This window comes from Patiria miniata, unplaced genomic scaffold, assembly GCF_015706575.1.
Source record: "Patiria miniata isolate m_02_andy unplaced genomic scaffold, ASM1570657v1 HiC_scaffold_8, whole genome shotgun sequence".
Lineage (NCBI taxonomy): Eukaryota > Metazoa > Echinodermata > Asteroidea > Valvatida > Asterinidae > Patiria > Patiria miniata.
The window spans coordinates 8455086-8476589 of NW_024037075.1; the positions used below are offsets into that span (position 1 = coordinate 8455086).

General features: G+C 38.5%; 2 protein-coding genes across 2 annotated transcripts in view; both read left to right on the forward strand.

Moving 5' to 3' along the window:
• The window catches only part of LOC119719399 (SCO-spondin-like), a 65362-nt gene extending 63011 nt beyond the window's left edge, over window positions 1–2351 (forward strand). Inside the window, exons 23-25 of the mRNA XM_038188842.1 lie at window positions 56–108; window positions 1177–1541; window positions 1852–2351. Coding sequence (XP_038044770.1) covers window positions 56–108; window positions 1177–1541; window positions 1852–2079 — 646 coding nt within the window. The 3' untranslated portion in view covers window positions 2080–2351. The remainder of the gene's footprint in view (window positions 1–55; window positions 109–1176; window positions 1542–1851) is intronic.
• A 2639-nt stretch (window positions 2352–4990) lies between these two features.
• LOC119719705 (mucin-2-like) overlaps window positions 4991–21504 on the forward strand; it is a 180664-nt gene continuing 164150 nt past the window's right edge. Inside the window, exons 1-9 of the mRNA XM_038189202.1 lie at window positions 4991–5207; window positions 9714–9746; window positions 10291–10749; window positions 13214–13249; window positions 13854–14312; window positions 16778–16813; window positions 17418–17876; window positions 20341–20376; window positions 20981–21439. Of these exons, the coding sequence (XP_038045130.1) occupies window positions 4991–5207; window positions 9714–9746; window positions 10291–10749; window positions 13214–13249; window positions 13854–14312; window positions 16778–16813; window positions 17418–17876; window positions 20341–20376; window positions 20981–21439 (2194 nt within the window). The remainder of the gene's footprint in view (window positions 5208–9713; window positions 9747–10290; window positions 10750–13213; window positions 13250–13853; window positions 14313–16777; window positions 16814–17417; window positions 17877–20340; window positions 20377–20980; window positions 21440–21504) is intronic.

The following is a 21504-nucleotide window of genomic DNA, read 5'->3' on the forward strand; positions in this document are numbered from 1 at the left end:
ATGAATATACGATAAGCACCTTTTCATTTTTTGTTTTGGGGTGGTTTATTCTCAGTGAATGCATTGAGGGCAACATGACATGCAGCGGGTCTACTTGTACAACACCATGTAAGTATCCTGAGTTGGATCTTCCAACATATAGAATAGATTTCAGGTGTGATATAACTGAACAGTAAAACTTCATATTCACTAATTGAATTTAATAAATACCTTGGAGAGTTGATGGTTTCTGATTGGTCGAGACTCGATCACGTGGCCGGTCATTAACGGTGATAATGGACCGGCTTCAAAGATCAAGCGAATAAATGGCCCCTGAACCAGCATTGATCAAACCCTGTTCAGCCCCATGCAAGCCAATGATTGGTCAAAATATAGTAACAGGCCTGCGGTAGCTTTTAACAATTGAGCACTGCACATGCGCTCAACCCCCATCGCGTGAGACTGACGCGCGCGTACGCAACACAGTTGCTAGGGATGCGTGCGTACCCACTTGTGCGCGCGTAAGGAAATTTTGAATCGTACATTGTTTGTATATACTGAGGATGTTTACGACGAAAGCGTAGATCTACGATTTATTTTCTTTGAAACACTTCACCCACCGACATATTTACCTTTTGTAATTCCGGACACAAGGAATGTGTAAACGAGATTTCAGCTTCCTCCATCAGGTAAAGATACGAAAACATTGTTGTAATTTGTTTCGATACGGCAGCAGTTTCTGTTGAGTTTACGTCGTTATACTGTTAAGCTAAAATATGGCCCATGAACATGAACACAAAAAAGTCTGGAAATATTGCCGGAAAAAGTCACAAAATTGGAGCATTTTAACTGTTTATTTCGTTATAAAGGTATTTATTAATGGGAATAACAGTGTGAGGATCCGGTCTTCACTGCGTGATAATGACCGGGTGTGGGGGTGACCGCAGTGAAGACCGGCTCCCCACACTGTTATTCCCTTAATAACAGCAGTCTGTAAATTTTGTAAGTTATGTTACTCAGTGCTTAAATACAGTCGTTTTGCCACACTTAGTCTAAAAACAGTGTAGTTTTTTGCTTGTTGTTTCATGCCTGGAAGACTTGTAAATTTAGAAGTGTCTGTAGTATGTGTAGGAAGTTTGAATTTATTTGTGGTATGTCCTGAACATGAATTGACTCACTGTCTGCTCATTCTTGCAGTCACTCCTTCATCAACAACTTTGTTTGTGTCAACAACTCCCTTGGTCTCAACGACACCATTGGGTTCCACAACTAGACTGGTTCCAACAACCCCATTGCGTTCCACAACGCCATTGCGTTCCACAACGCCATTGCGTTCCACAACGCCATTGCGTTCCACAACGCCATTGCGTTCCACAACGCCATTGCGTTCCACAACGCCATTGCGTTCCACAACGCCATGCTCTTGCCTTCCTGGTGAGTTCACATGCTACGACTGCTCCAGGTGCATATCTATCGATGATGTGTGCGATGGCATAAACAATTGCGACGATTTTTCAGATGAAGAAAGCTGTGAGTGTTTCTATGGCGGCAAAAACTATACCGTAAGTTGTTGAACCTGTTTCTAAGAAGTTAAACCTCAGGCATTCAGCACACACCATTTTCTAAAAACATGTTAACAAAAGTTGAAGGACCATTATGTTCTGTTAGATAAAAAAAAGGGCAACAACATATTCTTGGCTATTTCTTTTCACTGCTTCTGTATTCAACTTTTAGATGATACTCACTGTAACACCTCAGAGCACCTGATTGTGACAGGTAGCTTGGCTGTAGGCTTACTGCGCCACATGGAACTGCCATCCATGATAGCTAACGTAGCACAGCTAACATACCATGTCTTTCTTTCTGTGTTAGGTGAACCAGCAGTTTCCAGGAAATGGTTCATGTGAGGTCTGCAAATGTGACATTGGTTCATCCACACCAAATTGTGAGAAAATATGTGCCATCACTTGCGCAACAGTGAGTACAGATATTGTTTCAAAGGGTTTCACGACCATCCACAGTAATTGTATTAGGGCATCCTTTTTTATTCTTTGGTTTTCATTTGCGACCCTCACAACTGCCCCAGACAAGGCCGAATAAATTTAGGGATTGATTTCCCACCCGACAACTTTGTAAATACTTCAAAATTAATTGTCCAGAATTGTCTGAGGTATATCTACAAATTATCTAATATGTACAGCTTCTTCTTAGTTATTTACAGGTAGGCCTATTGTTTGACATTTACAGAATAATATGTACAGAACGAGTAACACTAAATTATTATGTGGGTTTAGTCATTAAACTGCCTGCTTTAGGAATTAAGTTAATCAATTAGCCCAATATCTGAAATGCTCTCGCAATGAATCCTACACTAAGCAACTTCTACAATAATATAATAAGGGAATAAATGTGTGCTCCGGAGGTTTTTATCACTCGTTTAATACCGCTTAGATTCTGGGTGCTGATAATTACCCGAGCCGGAGGCGAGGGTAATTATCAGCACCCAGACTCTAAGCGGTATTAAACAGAGTGATAAATACCGACCGAGCACATATTTATTCCCATTCATAAATACCTTATCCGTAAAAAAATATCAAATAATTCGTTCAAAAAATCGCGATTTTGTTCAACAAGTTCACTTCATGCTTTTTGAAACATCCCTCTAGCAAAATAATGGAGTGTTCAGCTGGCGAGTAAGATGTAAACAACCCTTTTATGGAGATTGACGCGCGCGTAACATGTTCTGCGCGATGTCACGCAGAACGTACCTGGGGCGTTGCGTTTTGAATTTAGAACTAAAAAATTCTGACTCGCTTGTAGTGTTGCGCATGCCTACGTGAGGATTGTGAACGTTCAACCAATGAAACGGTAAGAGGCACTGGATTTTTAGGAGTCCACATTTTATTGTGACACTGGAAAAGTGTTTAAGACCAGCTAGCCATGTCTTTATCATCCGTTTAAGACCGGCCACGTGACGGGCTCTCGACCAATAGGAATAGCTAAACTATCTGAGGTATTTATGAATAACTGATTAATTGCTGGAACAATAAATTAATTCTTATGTAGGAAAACGTAATGAGATGATACCTTATAGGAATTAGATAATTTATCGAACATTAATTTAATCCTAACCTAAGTAATCTTAATAAGATAACCTATAACAAGTTAATAGCCCTAACAGTTCTGAATCCTCCAATTTTGCACACCCCCTAGGGAGTTAGGGTTAATAAAAAGAACAATGAATTATCCTAAACTAAGCCGGCAATATATATTCAAGTTAATAGCAAAATCCTCATGCCAAGACCTCCATGGCAACATGAATATCTATGAGCCAACGTGCATTATTGATCATCTATATGCAATTACATATAGGACAACAGACTATACAGACACGGGATACTGCTAAATTACTGAAGCGTTGAATGATCTGTTGCTTGGACAATGTTGATACCAACGAACCTTATTTTGGACTCCCAACCCAGGAAAAAAAACACCTTTTTTATTATCGCCAACCCTGTGCCCATCTGATATCCCAACTAACAAAAAATGTAATAAATGAGAGAAAAAAAATTAATATCACAATCAGGCAATCAGGCTCTGGAGTTGTTTGAAAAGCCATGGAAAATTACATTGAAATTTCATTTGAAGCACGGTGTATAGCAACCAATGCAGTCCCATAAGATGTGGTGTTGCCTCTCACATGCATCATATCAGGGTCTGTAGTTTCTTCACTGTTGTGTCATGGCTGCCACTACAGCTGAATCATTTGAAGTGAGCTGCATGCATGGTGCAGATATTATGAAGTCAACTGTATCTTGCAAGCGATGGTTTAATTATTTTGTTAGAAATTTAGAGATGGAACGTTTCCAATTTTAATCAGAATTCTTACTTTAAAAAAAAAATCTTTTTCCAAAAATTCAGATTTTTCTGACCATCTTTTCCCCGCAAAATCTGAAATTTTAAAATTAAACTTCAATGAATTTGATGAAAATGGTGCTCCAATATCTGTGCTGCGAGACATGTCTGAAACTATGTTTGGAGCTTACAGCATGTTAAGACGTTTGCACGTGAAGTTCGAGTTCGGCTGCAGTAAAATGGTGTGTTATTTTCGGAGATTTTAGATTTAGTTGTACAAAATACAATGGTTTTTAAATCACAATTTGAATTTTATGGCAACATTGAACATTTTCCACATCGTAAAATTTTGTTTGGAGCTAAAATAAACAAGGAGGTAGTTTCCAGAAATTTTGCACAGAGTTTATTTTACATCCCACATTACGTGTGTAACTGCGGTGTAGCCTAGATTTTGGACCCAGATTTTTGTTTGGACTTCCAGCCTATTTATTGATTGTTTTCCTATAAGCCAGTTTCATCACTGTATAAAATCAAAGTAATCTTATTGCAATAAACAATGCAAGTAACACTTTACACATCTGGCATTAATTAATTTAGCCATCTATTCAAGTGCAACTCCAGCTTCTTGTCTGACCTGTGTCCCATGTGACTTAATCCTCACTTTCTCTGAAGGCATTGGAGAGCATGGTTGAAGACATCATGCTAAAGAGCATTGGAGCCAATGCACAGATCTGGTTTAGATCATTCTTCACTGGGAAGGCTTCTGATGATTCTCTCTCGTTCTGCACATGAGCCATCAAGTTGTTATGAAACTAACGCACCATGGTGATTAACTGGCCTGAACAGCTGAACTTGGCCATTTTATCTTCCCGAGACCTTTTCTATTGACGGTGTCAAAGGCCTTTGTAAGATCTATAAAGGTGGTATAGAGATCTCTGTTCTGTTCCTGGCACTTCTCCTGGAGATGTCTTGCTGCAAAGATCATGTCCACCATTCCTCTTCCAGCACGGAACCTGCACTGACTGTACACCTCAGCAGATATTGCATCAACATCGGGCGCCTTTCCACTGGTCAGCTGACTGAAGACTTTCTGAGTCCCCTTTTGGATGGTGTGTCATGTTCCTGGTTAAAGGTGTTGGTGATGAGGAAGTCATGCATGGAACACAACTTCAGGAGGAGGAGGCCGTCAATTGCTATTGCATTACCCCACTCTGTGAAAAACATTGACTCCATTCCAGGTCTGGTGGTCTGCACCAACTCTTGCGTTAAAATCGCCAAGAAGGATGAGTTTCTCAACTTTGGGACTGCTGTGATGAGGGCTTCGAGCTCTTCACAGAACTTGTCCTTCACCTCCTCAGAGTTAGTCCTGGTGGGTATGTAGGCGCTGATAATTATTGTTAAACACTTGTTATGGCCCGAAAGAAGTTGAAGCATCATGAGATGATCGTTCAGCCCCTTCGGCAAGCTGGTGAGCCTGGAGACAGTGTGGGATTTGACTGCAAAGCCTACTCCTGCCTCTTTGTGTTCCCTACTGCTGCGTCCACTCCAGAAAAAAAAGGTGTAGCCTCCCCTTCGGAGAGCTTTCCCACGCCAGGTTGTGCATTTCACTCAGGACAGTGACATCAACATTATAGAGTGCAAGTTCCCTAGCCACAAGGGCTGTCCATCGCTCAGGTCTGTCAGCCTTAACGTTTATCGCTAAGGTTTGCACGTTCCACGTGCCTAGGGTGAGTGTTGTCACCTTATGTTTCTCTTTCTTTCTATTTCGACCGCATATGGGGATCCCCTCTAGCAGCGTTAAGCTGGTCTGGTGATGTTGAGGCAGGCTATTTTTAAGGCGCCTTTTCTAGCCTCATCCTCTTGCTATGGAAACAGGCAGAGCGATCCTGAAAAGGGCTGCTTGGTCGCTCAGGGGGATGCAGGGCTCCACCGCTGCCTTTATCCAGCGAAAGACGATTATATGGCCTGAGCCACTTGTGTGCAGGTTGTGACTGCAGAAATCCACACTTGCTGGTTCATCACTCTCCCATCGCCAAAGGGTTTTGCATGAAGTTGCGACTTTCGCTGCAGAAATTAATTTAATTGAGGAAGAGTCGCACACCATCAGCCTCACTCTCTCATCCTTGCTCATCTGAATCCAGTGGAAGGACAGAGTTGAGACAAGTAAGAGATAAACAGGAATGCAGGAGCTGCTGGAAGGTTGACAGTTGACATAGCCAGCTGACTGCCTGTGGGGCTCCACTCCAGATTCTGTGACAGATTTACTCCCTGGCTATTTGCCAAAGCTTGGAAAAAACGGGCTGTTGACCTAAGCTAACGAGTCGTATCTACCCAGGTTTGTGATCATAATTGTCCTCTCAGGTGGACTGACAACCAAGACTAATGAGCTTCACCTAACTTGGGCAATCTGATTAAAGTGCCAGGAACACGCTGACACCCTCTGTCATTCAGTAGAAACAGGGTTGGCACGAGAAGCCAGACAGTAGGATTTGGTTGCGAGAGGTAATATTGAGAAGCAGTGCTGTAAATGGGATAGTTCAGTGAGGATGGAGCTTCTTAATTCTCCCTTCAACCCCCAGCACATCCTAACCAATTGTGAAGTAACAGCCAGTTTAACAACAGCAATAAAAGTTAAGCCCAAAATATGTTCATAATGCATATATATACTTGTTTTTGAAACTAGAGGTTTGGTGTTTGTTTGGGGTCTATGCAGGGTGATGGGGTGGGACACCTTTTTTATACGTTGTTTCAGTTCAGCTTTATCGACACATTTCTCAGGTTAACCCTTTCAACTCAGCCCTATGTAAAATTGATCACCAATGGTCACAATTTTCAGAATATTGTACTTTGTGTTTCCTGCCCTCTTTTGACTCATGTTTGATAACCATTTTTTAGCTTTATAGACTGGCTACCAATGGTGTCATTTGTTTATGTATGGCAGCATTACGTTTTCATAGGTGAAGTGAGAAAGAGGCCAGACATCTGTTGTTTGCCACGCGTGCCCTAATTCCTGCTGAAATCTGCCTGGGGAAACTCCTACCAAAAATTGCAGATAACAAGAACAATTCAAGAGGAACTTTAGGTTGACAAAGATGTTTAAATCTTCTCGATTTGGGCAACAAAAGTGACAAGAAAGGAAATAGCGAGACAGCAATGCAGATCTTTTGAATGACATGTACTTGTATTTCTATATATTCACATGTACATTGTACACTGATGTGTACATAATGTTTTTCCAGTATTTTTCGATGGCATAAAAGCCATAATGATCATTACACGACTTGAATAATATTCTAAACGTTTTGTCATAATTTCTGCAAGGAAATATTTAGCATTAACTCAGTGGAGGACATATATATTTCTGTAAAAAAATACATTTTCCATCTCATGGAATACTGTGATTGCATGGATTGCTTGAAAATGAAATATCAAGTAAGTTCCTCACTTTCATAAATTTTGCACCAAACCTGCAATGTTTGTGTAATTTTTGGTTGGTTAGTATGATGACCATCAATGCATACCATTGCTTTCAGAGTTGTTTTCTTGTGAAACGTGATTGGATTTTGTAGTTATGCATTCAAAAGTCTCCCACCAGTTTGTTTTTCATACATTTTGGGCAAAAAATCAGTAGAAAAGAATTAGAACAACCCTAAATGTTGTTTTTAAAATGGCTGCCATTAAGACGGAGGGGGGGGGGGGGGGGTCATATATGGATCGTTTAAAGAAAAAAAACAACCCTCCCAATTAGGGCTGAGTTAAAAGCATTAAAACAAGGTTCCAGATATTAAAATTGCATTGCTACAATTGCGAAACCTTCTCTGGAGACTGACATCCAGTGGAAAACTGTTAGAGATCAAGGCACCAATGTGTGGTTGCAGGCACCACATTTTTCTTATGAAAAATGATACTCATTTTGCACACTGTTTCCACCTCGTCAATCAGTGTGTACATACACATGGTACCCCATTGGTCAGTCTGTAGAAATCCATCTATCCCATCAGGAAAATCCTTTGCAGTTTGAAATTTCAATAGAAACAAACGGGGAACAAAAGAAGGGAAACAAACCTCTTCACAACTAAATGAATGTAAGGCTTGGTGCGTGCATGCAGGAGTGTGTTGACAATCCATGTTTGACTTATCGGGTAGTCTGTCATGGTTGATATAGTTACCTTGCATCTACTCATTGAATACATTTAATGATGTATTCGGTTCAGGGTTTGATTATTCAATATTGGCTATTTTTATGTGAAGTTTGTGATTAATTTATAGTGTACCTCATGTTTTGCACTATGTGGGTCTATACCATACCATTCTTGGCTTGTTCTAGTCATTATTTCTTCTACATGATCTAGTTACATTCACTTGACATTAATCACATTGAACTAACATCGCTTGCTATTTGGTATTCAGCTGTCATCATGACGTCACAGTAGGATGTGCACCTTAGAATTGCGCTTGACATGGGTTCAAAGTTTCAAGTTCACGCTTTGTGCTGCATAAAACAGAGTGCCAAAAAAACATATAAAATGAAGAAAGAAATGATGTATAAAAACAAAGGGTTGATTGGCACAGCCCCAGCACCGCAAAAGGTTATTAACCCAGGGAAAATTAAGTATGAATTTTCTAATGTGACCTTATTTATCAGTCATATCTTTATATGCATGTACCACATTTGTTTTTCTTTTTAACCTGTTATAATTGTAATGATGTTTTTTTACAGAATTAGCTGATTTTTTTTTAATGTAGGATATCAGTGACTACTTCTCAGTCATCAAATGATACAGTTCCAATCACCATTTTTATCAACAATTCACATGTTACCCATCAAGTTCAGTAATATTCATTGGAGAACACATTGTCTGTGAAATACGCAACTATGAAATACATATTTGAAAGTTCAGTGAACAGTGACGTCCATATTTGGCTTCAACGCAAGATAATCATTCATTACTTTGTGCATTAATTTTCAAAACAGGGCGAAGACTTGTATTTAAATGAAAATGACACCACAAAGTGCTGCGAATGCAAACCACCGGGTGAGTATGTTTAACAAGAATACAGGATAGTTCTTTTTGAATGAATTGAAGAAACAATGTCTATTAATGTAAACTTATGCTTCACTTTGAGTTCAAGTCTTGTCAGCTAATGGAGGATCAGAGAGATTATTTAACAGTGGGTTTAAAATTAGGTTCAAACTAAGGGGGAAAAATCCATTTGAAATATGATGAAAATTGTTAGTATAAGTGCTGGCGCTGTTTGTTTCATGTACTTTGGTGATGCATGTATTTGGAAGTAAGTCAAGTCCCTATGCAGATAGTGAAATAGGCTTTTTTTTTTTTTCATCACATTACCACTGCATCTCATTCTCTGGAACGTAATTTGTCAGGATTTTTTTCTGATTTGGTTTCTTTTTTATGAAATCAATTTTAAAATCTGAAAACTCTCAGGTTTTACTTTAAAGGTATTTCTACCTATGAAACATGTAGAATGAATGAAATGTATAAGCACATGCAATTTGTAGATCCGATGATGCTCTAGCCCTTGGTAAACTTCCAACCATTTGATTATTTCATGGATTTGTTTATTTCCCCCACCTCACCCTTGTATTCTAACAAGCTTTATAGGATTTCTGAATCAATTGCATAGAATTTGTTGCTCTTGCTCTGTGGCCAGCTTACTATGCGCGCCTAGTCTTGCTATTAAAGGATTTCAACATCTTGAAAACATTTGCTGTAAATAGTCATTTGTATTCTAAAGTTTTCATTCTGATCTGCAACAAAACTCAAACCAACCACTTGGTAGATTCTAATTTTAAAACAGATATTTAGTTTAAAGTGGTCACTAACTTTTGTAATATTATTGTTGAATTTTTCCTGTAGTTCCTCCAACAACAGTCGCTGTTACAACAAGAGGTAAGAATTGAAATAAAGATTACTCAATAGGTAGCATAAGCCTACTCAAATGATATGGTGGACTTCTTGTCTTATACTAACATTAATACATTTGATACTGTATGGTATTGTGCAGTGAGGAAAAAAGTATAATTTTCATGAATAATATTCAGAGGTTTTAGAATAACACATATGTCTGTGAATAGAATTGAATAAAACAACATGTTAACCATGCAGATTTGTAAGGGTAAAGGCTAGCATTAAAACACAGTTGTTACGTTGACTTGCCTTATTCACACTGAAAAGTCCACATTATAAAACTGGAGAAAAATATCATGAAATACGGAAGCCTATACAACAATTGCTGAATGGTGGTAAACATTGAATAACCAGTTATTCCACTACAACAAATGGTCAAAATGCACAAAGAAAACCACAATCCAATTGGAGTCGGGGATATTATACTGCAGCTTGTTCCCGAGTGATGGTTCATAATAACAAGTTATGTATTGATATTTTCACCTTTATTTCAAGTTATTGATATTGCCATATTTATTCTTCCTAGCAGCAAGCACAACCATTGAAACAACAACTGAGGTGGTGTGTGATGAAAACCTGGACAGATCCAATGAAGTGTCTGTGAGCAGAACTACTGAGAGTGGTGCCTCTATTGGTCCAGAAGACGCATGGAGGCCAAGCAGCCCTCCTAACCCATCAATGCCATACTCAGGGTCCTCCTTGAGGGTGACTTTTACTCCAAGAGTTAATGTGACATCTGTCACAATCCACAAGGATAGTGGAAACTCTGGACTAACTGAGGTGGCATTTAAATTCAAACCATATGAGAGGACTGACCTGATACCCCTATTGAACCCAGAAGGTTCATCGGTATTTGTGGGCACTTTTGGACAAAAGATTCTACTTTCTGATGGCCCGCTATCCATGGTGGAGGTGGAAGTCTACATCATCAATCCAGACGCCAATGACAACTTCTTTGTGGTATTTAACGGCTGTGCACTTCCTGGTAAGAGCTTGCTTGAATTGTTTCTGAGAAAACATCCTTTGCATTGCTGACATCCTTGAGATGCGTGCTTTTGAACCACAAGGATATTTCCTAAATGGACCTTTAGTGCATTCGTTGTTAGGCCCCAATGGTTCATTTACCGTCGGATGGTTCAAAATCAATTGTCTCGCCAAACCTTTTATAATTTGGGAATACAAACTAATGCTGCAAGTTAGCCCTCAGATTTGGAAACGTTTACCCGCACAATGGGTCAGTTTAGTGTATGGAATTGCCCCTTACACAACAAGGATTTAAGCAGGCATGCAATTTTCCTCAGATCAGCTGATTTCCTCTTTTTTTTACTTCCCATGTGTGCCATTAGAAGTAAAAAAACATGACAAAGTCTTGGAAAGATTTGAATTTCCTCTTTTTTGAGTGACTTCCCAGTTGGATGCCTGTCTATGACCAGAGATGAAACTTTTCCGATTTTAATCGGAAATCTGACTTTTTAAATTTTCCAACGAAATTTCCGATTTTTTTACAGTATGTCCCAGAAAATTTGATTTTCTAACGATTTTTTCACAAAAAGTCATTTTATTTCAATCATAATTTTGAAGAAAAGTCGATGGAAATGGCACGTTAAAATCATCGCCAACGTAGTTTAATCTCTTTCACCAGTCGTTATTGGAGTGTTTCAACGGTAGAAACACAGGGCATAACACTGATTGGAGCCTTCTCCGGCTGGACAAAAGGTTAAACATTGACGGGCGACATGGAAAATCACTGTGTAGCATGTGCGTGCGAATATGCAATGGTACAGCGTACGTACCACACCGTACCACTAGCACATGGCCGGTAGGGAACGGGTAGCCTTAATTGTGAACGATCCAGTGGATAAAATCATTATGTTGTGCGATTTCCAGAGGTTTCAGATTTAGTTGTACAAAATGCAGTGCTTTAAAAATCATGATGATTATCTCGAGGATAGCGAAGAGAGCATTAGCGAAACATTTCACTGGCATTTGTTGGAAGAGAAAGACGATAATGCCTGATTTTTTCCCACGTATGAATGCAAGTGGAGTAGTGGAGTTGTGTGGTTGAATCATGGACATGATTGAAGCACCATGAACGGTGCCCTTGTCTTTTGGACTTTTCCCTTGACTTTCTCAAGGAAGAAGTGAACTTCTTTATTGATGACTCCATTACTCTTACCGTAATTCAGGCATTTTATGCAATGAAACCACTGACCTTTTTTTTTTCATCGTAAAATTTTGTTTGAATCGAAAATAAAGCAGGTGTTGGTGTCCGGAAATTGGGCATGAAGTGTATTGTATATGTACATGTACATGTGTGTAATGGCAGAGCGGCCCAGATTTCGGACACATATCTTTGTTTGGCCTATTTTCCGATTTTTTTGCCATATGCCAGTTTCATCTCTGTATTATATGCGAGCAGATTCAGCAGCTAATTATGCCAAAAAATCCGTAAGATTCTGAGCATTCAATTGACCAATCAACAGCTTAGTCCACATTTCTGAAGTCACAGTTTTGAAATCGGACTCTGATTGGTTAACATTCGGGGGAGCATAAAATTGGTACTTTAGGATATATCAGACGTTGAACCGTGGCTCTGCAGACATGAATGTCTGATCCTCAAAACGAGTAGCTGAGGGAGATAATAACCTAGTCTTTTTTTGGAACCAGTGGAAGGACTCAGTCATAGGCGAGAATAAACCCAGCCATGCCACACTGCTGCAACTTTACAGAGTGAATACAAATATAATTGTTTACATGTTGAAGTCAAATTTTGAAATGAGACTTGAGTTGTGTACGGCAAAAACATATTCACATTGCCCTTAAATGACTTACAAAAATGCATCTAAAAAACATTTTGACGTACTAATGTCATTGTGACGTCATCATTTATATAATAAGAAGCAAATGAAGCAATTAAAGATTTCTAGATTTAATCTTTGAAAATCAATATAAAATCAACCGTGAGAGACCTGAAATTGACTTTTGCGGGAATCGATAGAATAATCCAGGATCTTTATTTTATCTTGTGTGTCAAATCACATGACCCTTCCTTCCAGACCAAACTGGAAGTGCCTCATAATTTGATAGTGGAAAAAGATGTGAAATTGCTTTCAATGAAGTTTGTCTCTGGCTAGGTTGTACATTTTGAAAAAAAATTACTTGTCTGCGACCTTTACATTAAGGAATGTGAGCTATTTTTTTTAATTTTTTTTTTTTAATGATTGCTCTTGATCAGTTTACAATGCAGTAGGTGTGCATATACCGGTATGTTCAAAGTGAGAGCATGTGATTGATCTTTGAAAATCAATTGAAAATCAACTGTGATGGATCTGATTTTGCCTTTTTACAGAAATCAACTCGCCTTTGACAATTATCTAACTGTCATTCTAGACTTTCAGTGTTTTTAGCAAACTTTTGTAAAACTGTTGCCTTTTGAATTTTTCCTATAGTCCCTCCAACTACAGTAGCTGTTCCAACAACTACAGGTAAGATCTGAAATAAAGATTACTCAATAGGTAGCATAAGCCTACTCAAATGATATGTTGGATTTCTTGTCTTATACTAACATTAAAACATTTGATACTGTATGGTATTGTGCAGTGAGGAAACAATATAATTTTTAAGAATAATATTCAGAGGTTTTAGAATAACACATATGTCTGTGTTAGATGAAATCGAAATTGAACAGTTTTTTTTATCTGAATCCTTCTGGAAAGGGCAAATTTTATTCCAATTGTATAAAACAACATGTTAACCATGCAGATTTGTAAGGGTAAAGGCTAGCATTAAAACACAGTTGTTACGTTGACTTGCCTTATTCACACTGAAAAGTCCACATTAGAAAACTGGAGAAAATATCGTGAAATACGGAAACCTATACAACAATTGCTGAATGGTGGTAAACATTGAATAACCAGTTATTCCACTACAACAAATGGTCAAAATGCACAAAGAAAACCACAATCCAATTGGAGTCGGGGATATTATACTGCAGCTTGTTCCCGAGTGATGGTTCATAATAACAAGTTATGTATTGATATTTTCACCTTTATTTCAAGTTATTGATATTGCCATATTTATTCTTCCTAGCAGCAAGCACAACCATTGAAACAACAACTGAGGTGGTGTGTGATGAAAACCTGGACAGATCCAATGAAGTGTCTGTGAGCAGAACTACTGAGAGTGGTGCCTCTATTGGTCCAGAAGACGCATGGAGGCCAAGCAGCCCTCCTAACCCATCAATGCCATACTCAGGGTCCTCCTTGAGGGTGACTTTTACTCCAAGAGTTAATGTGACATCTGTCACAATCCACAAGGATAGTGGAAACTCTGGACTAACTGAGGTGGCATTTAAATTCAAACCATATGAGAGGACTGACCTGATACCCCTATTGAACCCAGAAGGTTCATCGGTATTTGTGGGCACTTTTGGACAAAAGATTCTACTTTCTGATGGCCCGCTATCCATGGTGGAGGTGGAAGTCTACATCATCAATCCAGACGCCAATGACAACTTCTTTGTGGTATTTAACGGCTGTGCACTTCCTGGTAAGAGCTTGCTTGAATTGTTTCTGAGAAAACATCCTTTGCATTGCTGACATCCTTGAGATGCGTGCTTTTGAACCACAAGGATATTTCCTAAATGGACCTTTAGTGCATTCGTTGTTAGGCCCCAATGGTTCATTTACCGTCGGATGGTTCAAAATCAATTGTCTCGCCAAACCTTTTATAATTTGGGAATACAAACTAATGCTGCAAGTTAGCCCTCAGATTTGGAAACGTTTACCCGCACAATGGGTCAGTTTAGTGTATGGAATTGCCCCTTACACAACAAGGATTTAAGCAGGCATGCAATTTTCCTCAGATCAGCTGATTTCCTCTTTTTTTTACTTCCCATGTGTGCCATTAGAAGTAAAAAAAACATGACAAAGTCTTGGAAAGATTTGAATTTCCTCTTTTTTGAGTGACTTCCCAGTTGGATGCCTGTCTATGACCAGAGATGAAACTTTTCCGATTTTAATCGGAAATCTGACTTTTTAAATTTTCCAACGAAATTTCCGATTTTTTTACAGTATGTCCCAGAAAATTTGATTTTCTAACGATTTTTTCACAAAAAGTCATTTTATTTCAATCATAATTTTGAAGAAAAGTCGATGGAAATGGCACGTTAAAATCATCGCCAACGTAGTTTAATCTCTTTCACCAGTCGTTATTGGAGTGTTTCAACGGTAGAAACACAGGGCATAACACTGATTGGAGCCTTCTCCGGCTGGACAAAAGGTTAAACATTGACGGGCGACATGGAAAATCACTGTGTAGCATGTGCGTGCGAATATGCAATGGTACAGCGTACGTACCACACCGTACCACTAGCACATGGCCGGTAGGGAACGGGTAGCCTTAATTGTGAACGATCCAGTGGATAAAATCATTATGTTGTGCGATTTCCAGAGGTTTCAGATTTAGTTGTACAAAATGCAGTGCTTTAAAAATCATGATGATTATCTCGAGGATAGCGAAGAGAGCATTAGCGAAACATTTCACTGGCATTTGTTGGAAGAGAAAGACGATAATGCCTGATTTTTTCCCACGTATGAATGCAAGTGGAGTAGTGGAGTTGTGTGGTTGAATCATGGACATGATTGAAGCACCATGAACGGTGCCCTTGTCTTTTGGACTTTTCCCTTGACTTTCTCAAGGAAGAAGTGAACTTCTTTATTGATGACTCCATTACTCTTACCGTAATTCAGGCATTTTATGCAATGAAACCACTGACCTTTTTTTTTTCATCGTAAAATTTTGTTTGAATCGAAAATAAAGCAGGTGTTGGTGTCCGGAAATTGGGCATGAAGTGTATTGTATATGTACATGTACATGTGTGTAATGGCAGAGCGGCCCAGATTTCGGACACATATCTTTGTTTGGCCTATTTTCCGATTTTTTTGCCATATGCCAGTTTCATCTCTGTATTATATGCGAGCAGATTCAGCAGCTAATTATGCCAAAAAATCCGTAAGATTCTGAGCATTCAATTGACCAATCAACAGCTTAGTCCACATTTCTGAAGTCACAGTTTTGAAATCGGACTCTGATTGGTTAACATTCGGGGGAGCATAAAATTGGTACTTTAGGATATATCAGACGTTGAACCGTGGCTCTGCAGACATGAATGTCTGATCCTCAAAACGAGTAGCTGAGGGAGATAATAACCTAGTCTTTTTTTGGAACCAGTGGAAGGACTCAGTCATAGGCGAGAATAAACCCAGCCATGCCACACTGCTGCAACTTTACAGAGTGAATACAAATATAATTGTTTACATGTTGAAGTCAAATTTTGAAATGAGACTTGAGTTGTGTACGGCAAAAACATATTCACATTGCCCTTAAATGACTTACAAAAATGCATCTAAAAAACATTTTGACGTACTAATGTCATTGTGACGTCATCATTTATATAATAAGAAGCAAATGAAGCAATTAAAGATTTCTAGATTTAATCTTTGAAAATCAATATAAAATCAACCGTGAGAGACCTGAAATTGACTTTTGCGGGAATCGATAGAATAATCCAGGATCTTTATTTTATCTTGTGTGTCAAATCACATGACCCTTCCTTCCAGACCAAACTGGAAGTGCCTCATAATTTGATAGTGGAAAAAGATGTGAAATTGCTTTCAATGAAGTTTGTCTCTGGCTAGGTTGTACATTTTGAAAAAAAATTACTTGTCTGCGACCTTTACATTAAGGAATGTGAGCTATTTTTTTTAATTTTTTTTTTTTAATGATTGCTCTTGATCAGTTTACAATGCAGTAGGTGTGCATATACCGGTATGTTCAAAGTGAGAGCATGTGATTGATCTTTGAAAATCAATTGAAAATCAACTGTGATGGATCTGATTTTGCCTTTTTACAGAAATCAACTCGCCTTTGACAATTATCTAACTGTCATTCTAGACTTTCAGTGTTTTTAGCAAACTTTTGTAAAACTGTTGCCTTTTGAATTTTTCCTATAGTCCCTCCAACTACAGTAGCTGTTCCAACAACTACAGGTAAGATCTGAAATAAAGATTACTCAATAGGTAGCATAAGCCTACTCAAATGATATGTTGGATTTCTTGTCTTATACTAACATTAAAACATTTGATACTGTATGGTATTGTGCAGTGAGGAAACAATATAATTTTTAAGAATAATATTCAGAGGTTTTAGAATAACACATATGTCTGTGTTAGATGAAATCGAAATTGAACAGTTTTTTTTATCTGAATCCTTCTGGAAAGGGCAAATTTTATTCCAATTGTATAAAACAACATGTTAACCATGCAGATTTGTAAGGGTAAAGGCTAGCATTAAAACACAGTTGTTACGTTGACTTGCCTTATTCACACTGAAAAGTCCACATTAGAAAACTGGAGAAAATATCGTGAAATACGGAAACCTATACAACAATTGCTGAATGGTGGTAAACATTGAATAACCAGTTATTCCACTACAACAAATGGTCAAAATGCACAAAGAAAACCACAATCCAATTGGAGTCGGGGATATTATACTGCAGCTTGTTCCCGAGTGATGGTTCATAATAACAAGTTATGTATTGATATTTTCACCTTTATTTCAAGTTATTGATATTGCCATATTTATTCTTCCTAGCAGCAAGCACAACCATTGAAACAACAACTGAGGTGGTGTGTGATGAAAACCTGGACAGATCCAATGAAGTGTCTGTGAGCAGAACTACTGAGAGTGGTGCCTCTATTGGTCCAGAAGACGCATGGAGGCCAAGCAGCCCTCCTAACCCATCAATGCCATACTCAGGGTCCTCCTTGAGGGTGACTTTTACTCCAAGAGTTAATGTGACATCTGTCACAATCCACAAGGATAGTGGAAACTCTGGACTAACTGAGGTGGCATTTAAATTCAAACCATATGAGAGGACTGACCTGATACCCCTATTGAACCCAGAAGGTTCATCGGTATTTGTGGGCACTTTTGGACAAAAGATTCTACTTTCTGATGGCCCGCTATCCATGGTGGAGGTGGAAGTCTACATCATCAATCCAGACGCCAATGACAACTTCTTTGTGGTATTTAACGGCTGTGCACTTCCTGGTAAGAGCTTGCTTGAATTGTTTCTGAGAAAACATCCTTTGCATTGCTGACATCCTTGAGATGCGTGCTTTTGAACCACAAGGATATTTCCTAAATGGACCTTTAGTGCATTCGTTGTTAGGCCCCAATGGTTCATTTACCGTCGGATGGTTCAAAATCAATTGTCTCGCCAAACCTTTTATAATTTGGGAATACAAACTAATGCTGCAAGTTAGCCCTCAGATTTGGAAACGTTTACCCGCACAATGGGTCAGTTTAGTGTATGGAATTGCCCCTTACACAACAAGGATTTAAGCAGGCATGCAATTTTCCTCAGATCAGCTGATTTCCTCTTTTTTTTACTTCCCATGTGTGCCATTAGAAGTAAAAAAACATGACAAAGTCTTGGAAAGATTTGAATTTCCTCTTTTTTGAGTGACTTCCCAGTTGGATGCCTGTCTATGACCAGAGATGAAACTTTTCCGATTTTAATCGGAAATCTGACTTTTTAAATTTTCCAACGAAATTTCCGATTTTTTTACAGTATGTCCCAGAAAATTTGATTTTCTAACGATTTTTTCACAAAAAGTCATTTTATTTCAATCATAATTTTGAAGAAAAGTCGATGGAAATGGCACGTTAAAATCATCGCCAACGTAGTTTAATCTCTTTCACCAGTCGTTATTGGAGTGTTTCAACGGTAGAAACACAGGGCATAACACTGATTGGAGCCTTCTCCGGCTGGACAAAAGGTTAAACATTGACGGGCGACATGGAAAATCACTGTGTAGCATGTGCGTGCGAATATGCAATGGTACAGCGTACGTACCACACCGTACCACTAGCACATGGCCGGTAGGGAACGGGTAGCCTTAATTGTGAACGATCCAGTGGATAAAATCATTATGTTGTGCGATTTCCAGAGGTTTCAGATTTAGTTGTACAAAATGCAGTGCTTTAAAAATCATGATGATTATCTCGAGGATAGCGAAGAGAGCATTAGCGAAACATTTCACTGGCATTTGTTGGAAGAGAAAGACGATAATGCCTGATTTTTTCCCACGTATGAATGCAAGTGGAGTAGTGGAGTTGTGTGGTTGAATCATGGACATGATTGAAGCACCATGAACGGTGCCCTTGTCTTTTGGACTTTTCCCTTGACTTTCTCAAGGAAGAAGTGAACTTCTTTATTGATGACTCCATTACTCTTACCGTAATTCAGGCATTTTATGCAATGAAACCACTGACCTTTTTTTTTTCATCGTAAAATTTTGTTTGAATCGAAAATAAAGCAGGTGTTGGTGTCCGGAAATTGGGCATGAAGTGTATTGTATATGTACATGTACATGTGTGTAATGGCAGAGCGGCCCAGATTTCGGACACATATCTTTGTTTGGCCTATTTTCCGATTTTTTTGCCATATGCCAGTTTCATCTCTGTATTATATGCGAGCAGATTCAGCAGCTAATTATGCCAAAAAATCCGTAAGATTCTGAGCATTCAATTGACCAATCAACAGCTTAGTCCACATTTCTGAAGTCACAGTTTTGAAATCGGACTCTGATTGGTTAACATTCGGGGGAGCATAAAATTGGTACTTTAGGATATATCAGACGTTGAACCGTGGCTCTGCAGACATGAATGTCTGATCCTCAAAACGAGTAGCTGAGGGAGATAATAACCTAGTCTTTTTTTGGAACCAGTGGAAGGACTCAGTCATAGGCGAGAATAAACCCAGCCATGCCACACTGCTGCAACTTTACAGAGTGAATACAAATATAATTGTTTACATGTTGAAGTCAAATTTTGAAATGAGACTTGAGTTGTGTACGGCAAAAACATATTCACATTGCCCTTAAATGACTTACAAAAATGCATCTAAAAAACATTTTGACGTACTAATGTCATTGTGACGTCATCATTTATATAATAAGAAGCAAATGAAGCAATTAAAGATTTCTAGATTTAATCTTTGAAAATCAATATAAAATCAACCGTGAGAGACCTGAAATTGACTTTTGCGGGAATCGATAGAATAATCCAGGATCTTTATTTTATCTTGTGTGTCAAATCACATGACCCTTCCTTCCAGACCAAACTGGAAGTGCCTCATAATTTGATAGTGGAAAAAGATGTGAAATTGCTTTCAATGAAGTTTGTCTCTGGCTAGGTTGTACATTTTGAAAAAAAATTACTTGTCTGCGACCTTTACATTAAGGAATGTGAGCTATTTTTTTTAATTTTTTTTTTTTAATGATTGCTCTTGATCAGTTTACAATGCAGTAGGTGTGCATATACCGGTATGTTCAAAGTGAGAGCATGTGATTGATCTTTGAAAATCAATTGAAAATCAACTGTGATGGATCTGATTTTGCCTTTTTACAGAAATCAACTCGCCTTTGACAATTATCTAACTGTCATTCTAGACTTTCAGTGTTTTTAGCAAACTTTTGTAAAACTGTTGCCTTTTGAATTTTTCCTATAGTCCCTCCAACTACAGTAGCTGTTCCAACAACTACAGGTAAGATCTGAAATAAAGATTACTCAATAGGTAGCATAAGCCTACTCAAATGATATGTTGGATTTCTTGTCTTATACTAACATTAAAACATTTGATACTGTATGGTATTGTGCAGTGAGGAAACAATATAATTTTTAAGAATAATATTCAGAGGTTTTAGAATAACACATATGTCTGTGTTAGATGAAATCGAAATTGAACAGTTTTTTTTATCTGAATCCTTCTGGAAAGGGCAAATTTTATTCCAATTGTATAAAACAACATGTTAACCATGCAGATTTGTAAGGGTAAAGGCTAGCATTAAAACACAGTTGTTACGTTGACTTGCCTTATTCACACTGAAAAGTCCACATTAGAAAACTGGAGAAAATATCGTGAAATACGGAAACCTATACAACAATTGCTGAATGGTGGTAAACATTGAATAACCAGTTATTCCACTACAACAAATGGTCAAAATGCACAAAGAAAACCACAATCCAATTGGAGTCGGGGATATTATACTGCAGCTTGTTCCCGAGTGATGGTTCATAATAACAAGTTATGTATTGATATTTTCACCTTTATTTCAAGTTATTGATATTGCCATATTTATTCTTCCTAGCAGCAAGCACAACCATTGAAACAACAACTGAGGTGGTGTGTGATGAAAACCTGGACAGATCCAATGAAGTGTCTGTGAGCAGAACTACTGAGAGTGGTGCCTCTATTGGTCCAGAAGACGCATGGAGGCCAAGCAGCCCTCCTAACCCATCAATGCCATACTCAGGGTCCTCCTTGAGGGTGACTTTTACTCCAAGAGTTAATGTGACATCTGTCACAATCCACAAGGATAGTGGAAACTCTGGACTAACTGAGGTGGCATTTAAATTCAAACCATATGAGAGGACTGACCTGATACCCCTATTGAACCCAGAAGGTTCATCGGTATTTGTGGGCACTTTTGGACAAAAGATTCTACTTTCTGATGGCCCGCTATCCATGGTGGAGGTGGAAGTCTACATCATCAATCCAGACGCCAATGACAACTTCTTTGTGGTATTTAACGGCTGTGCACTTCCTGGTAAGAGCTTGCTTGAATTGTTTCTGAGAAAACATCCTTTGCATTGCTGACATCCTTGAGATGCG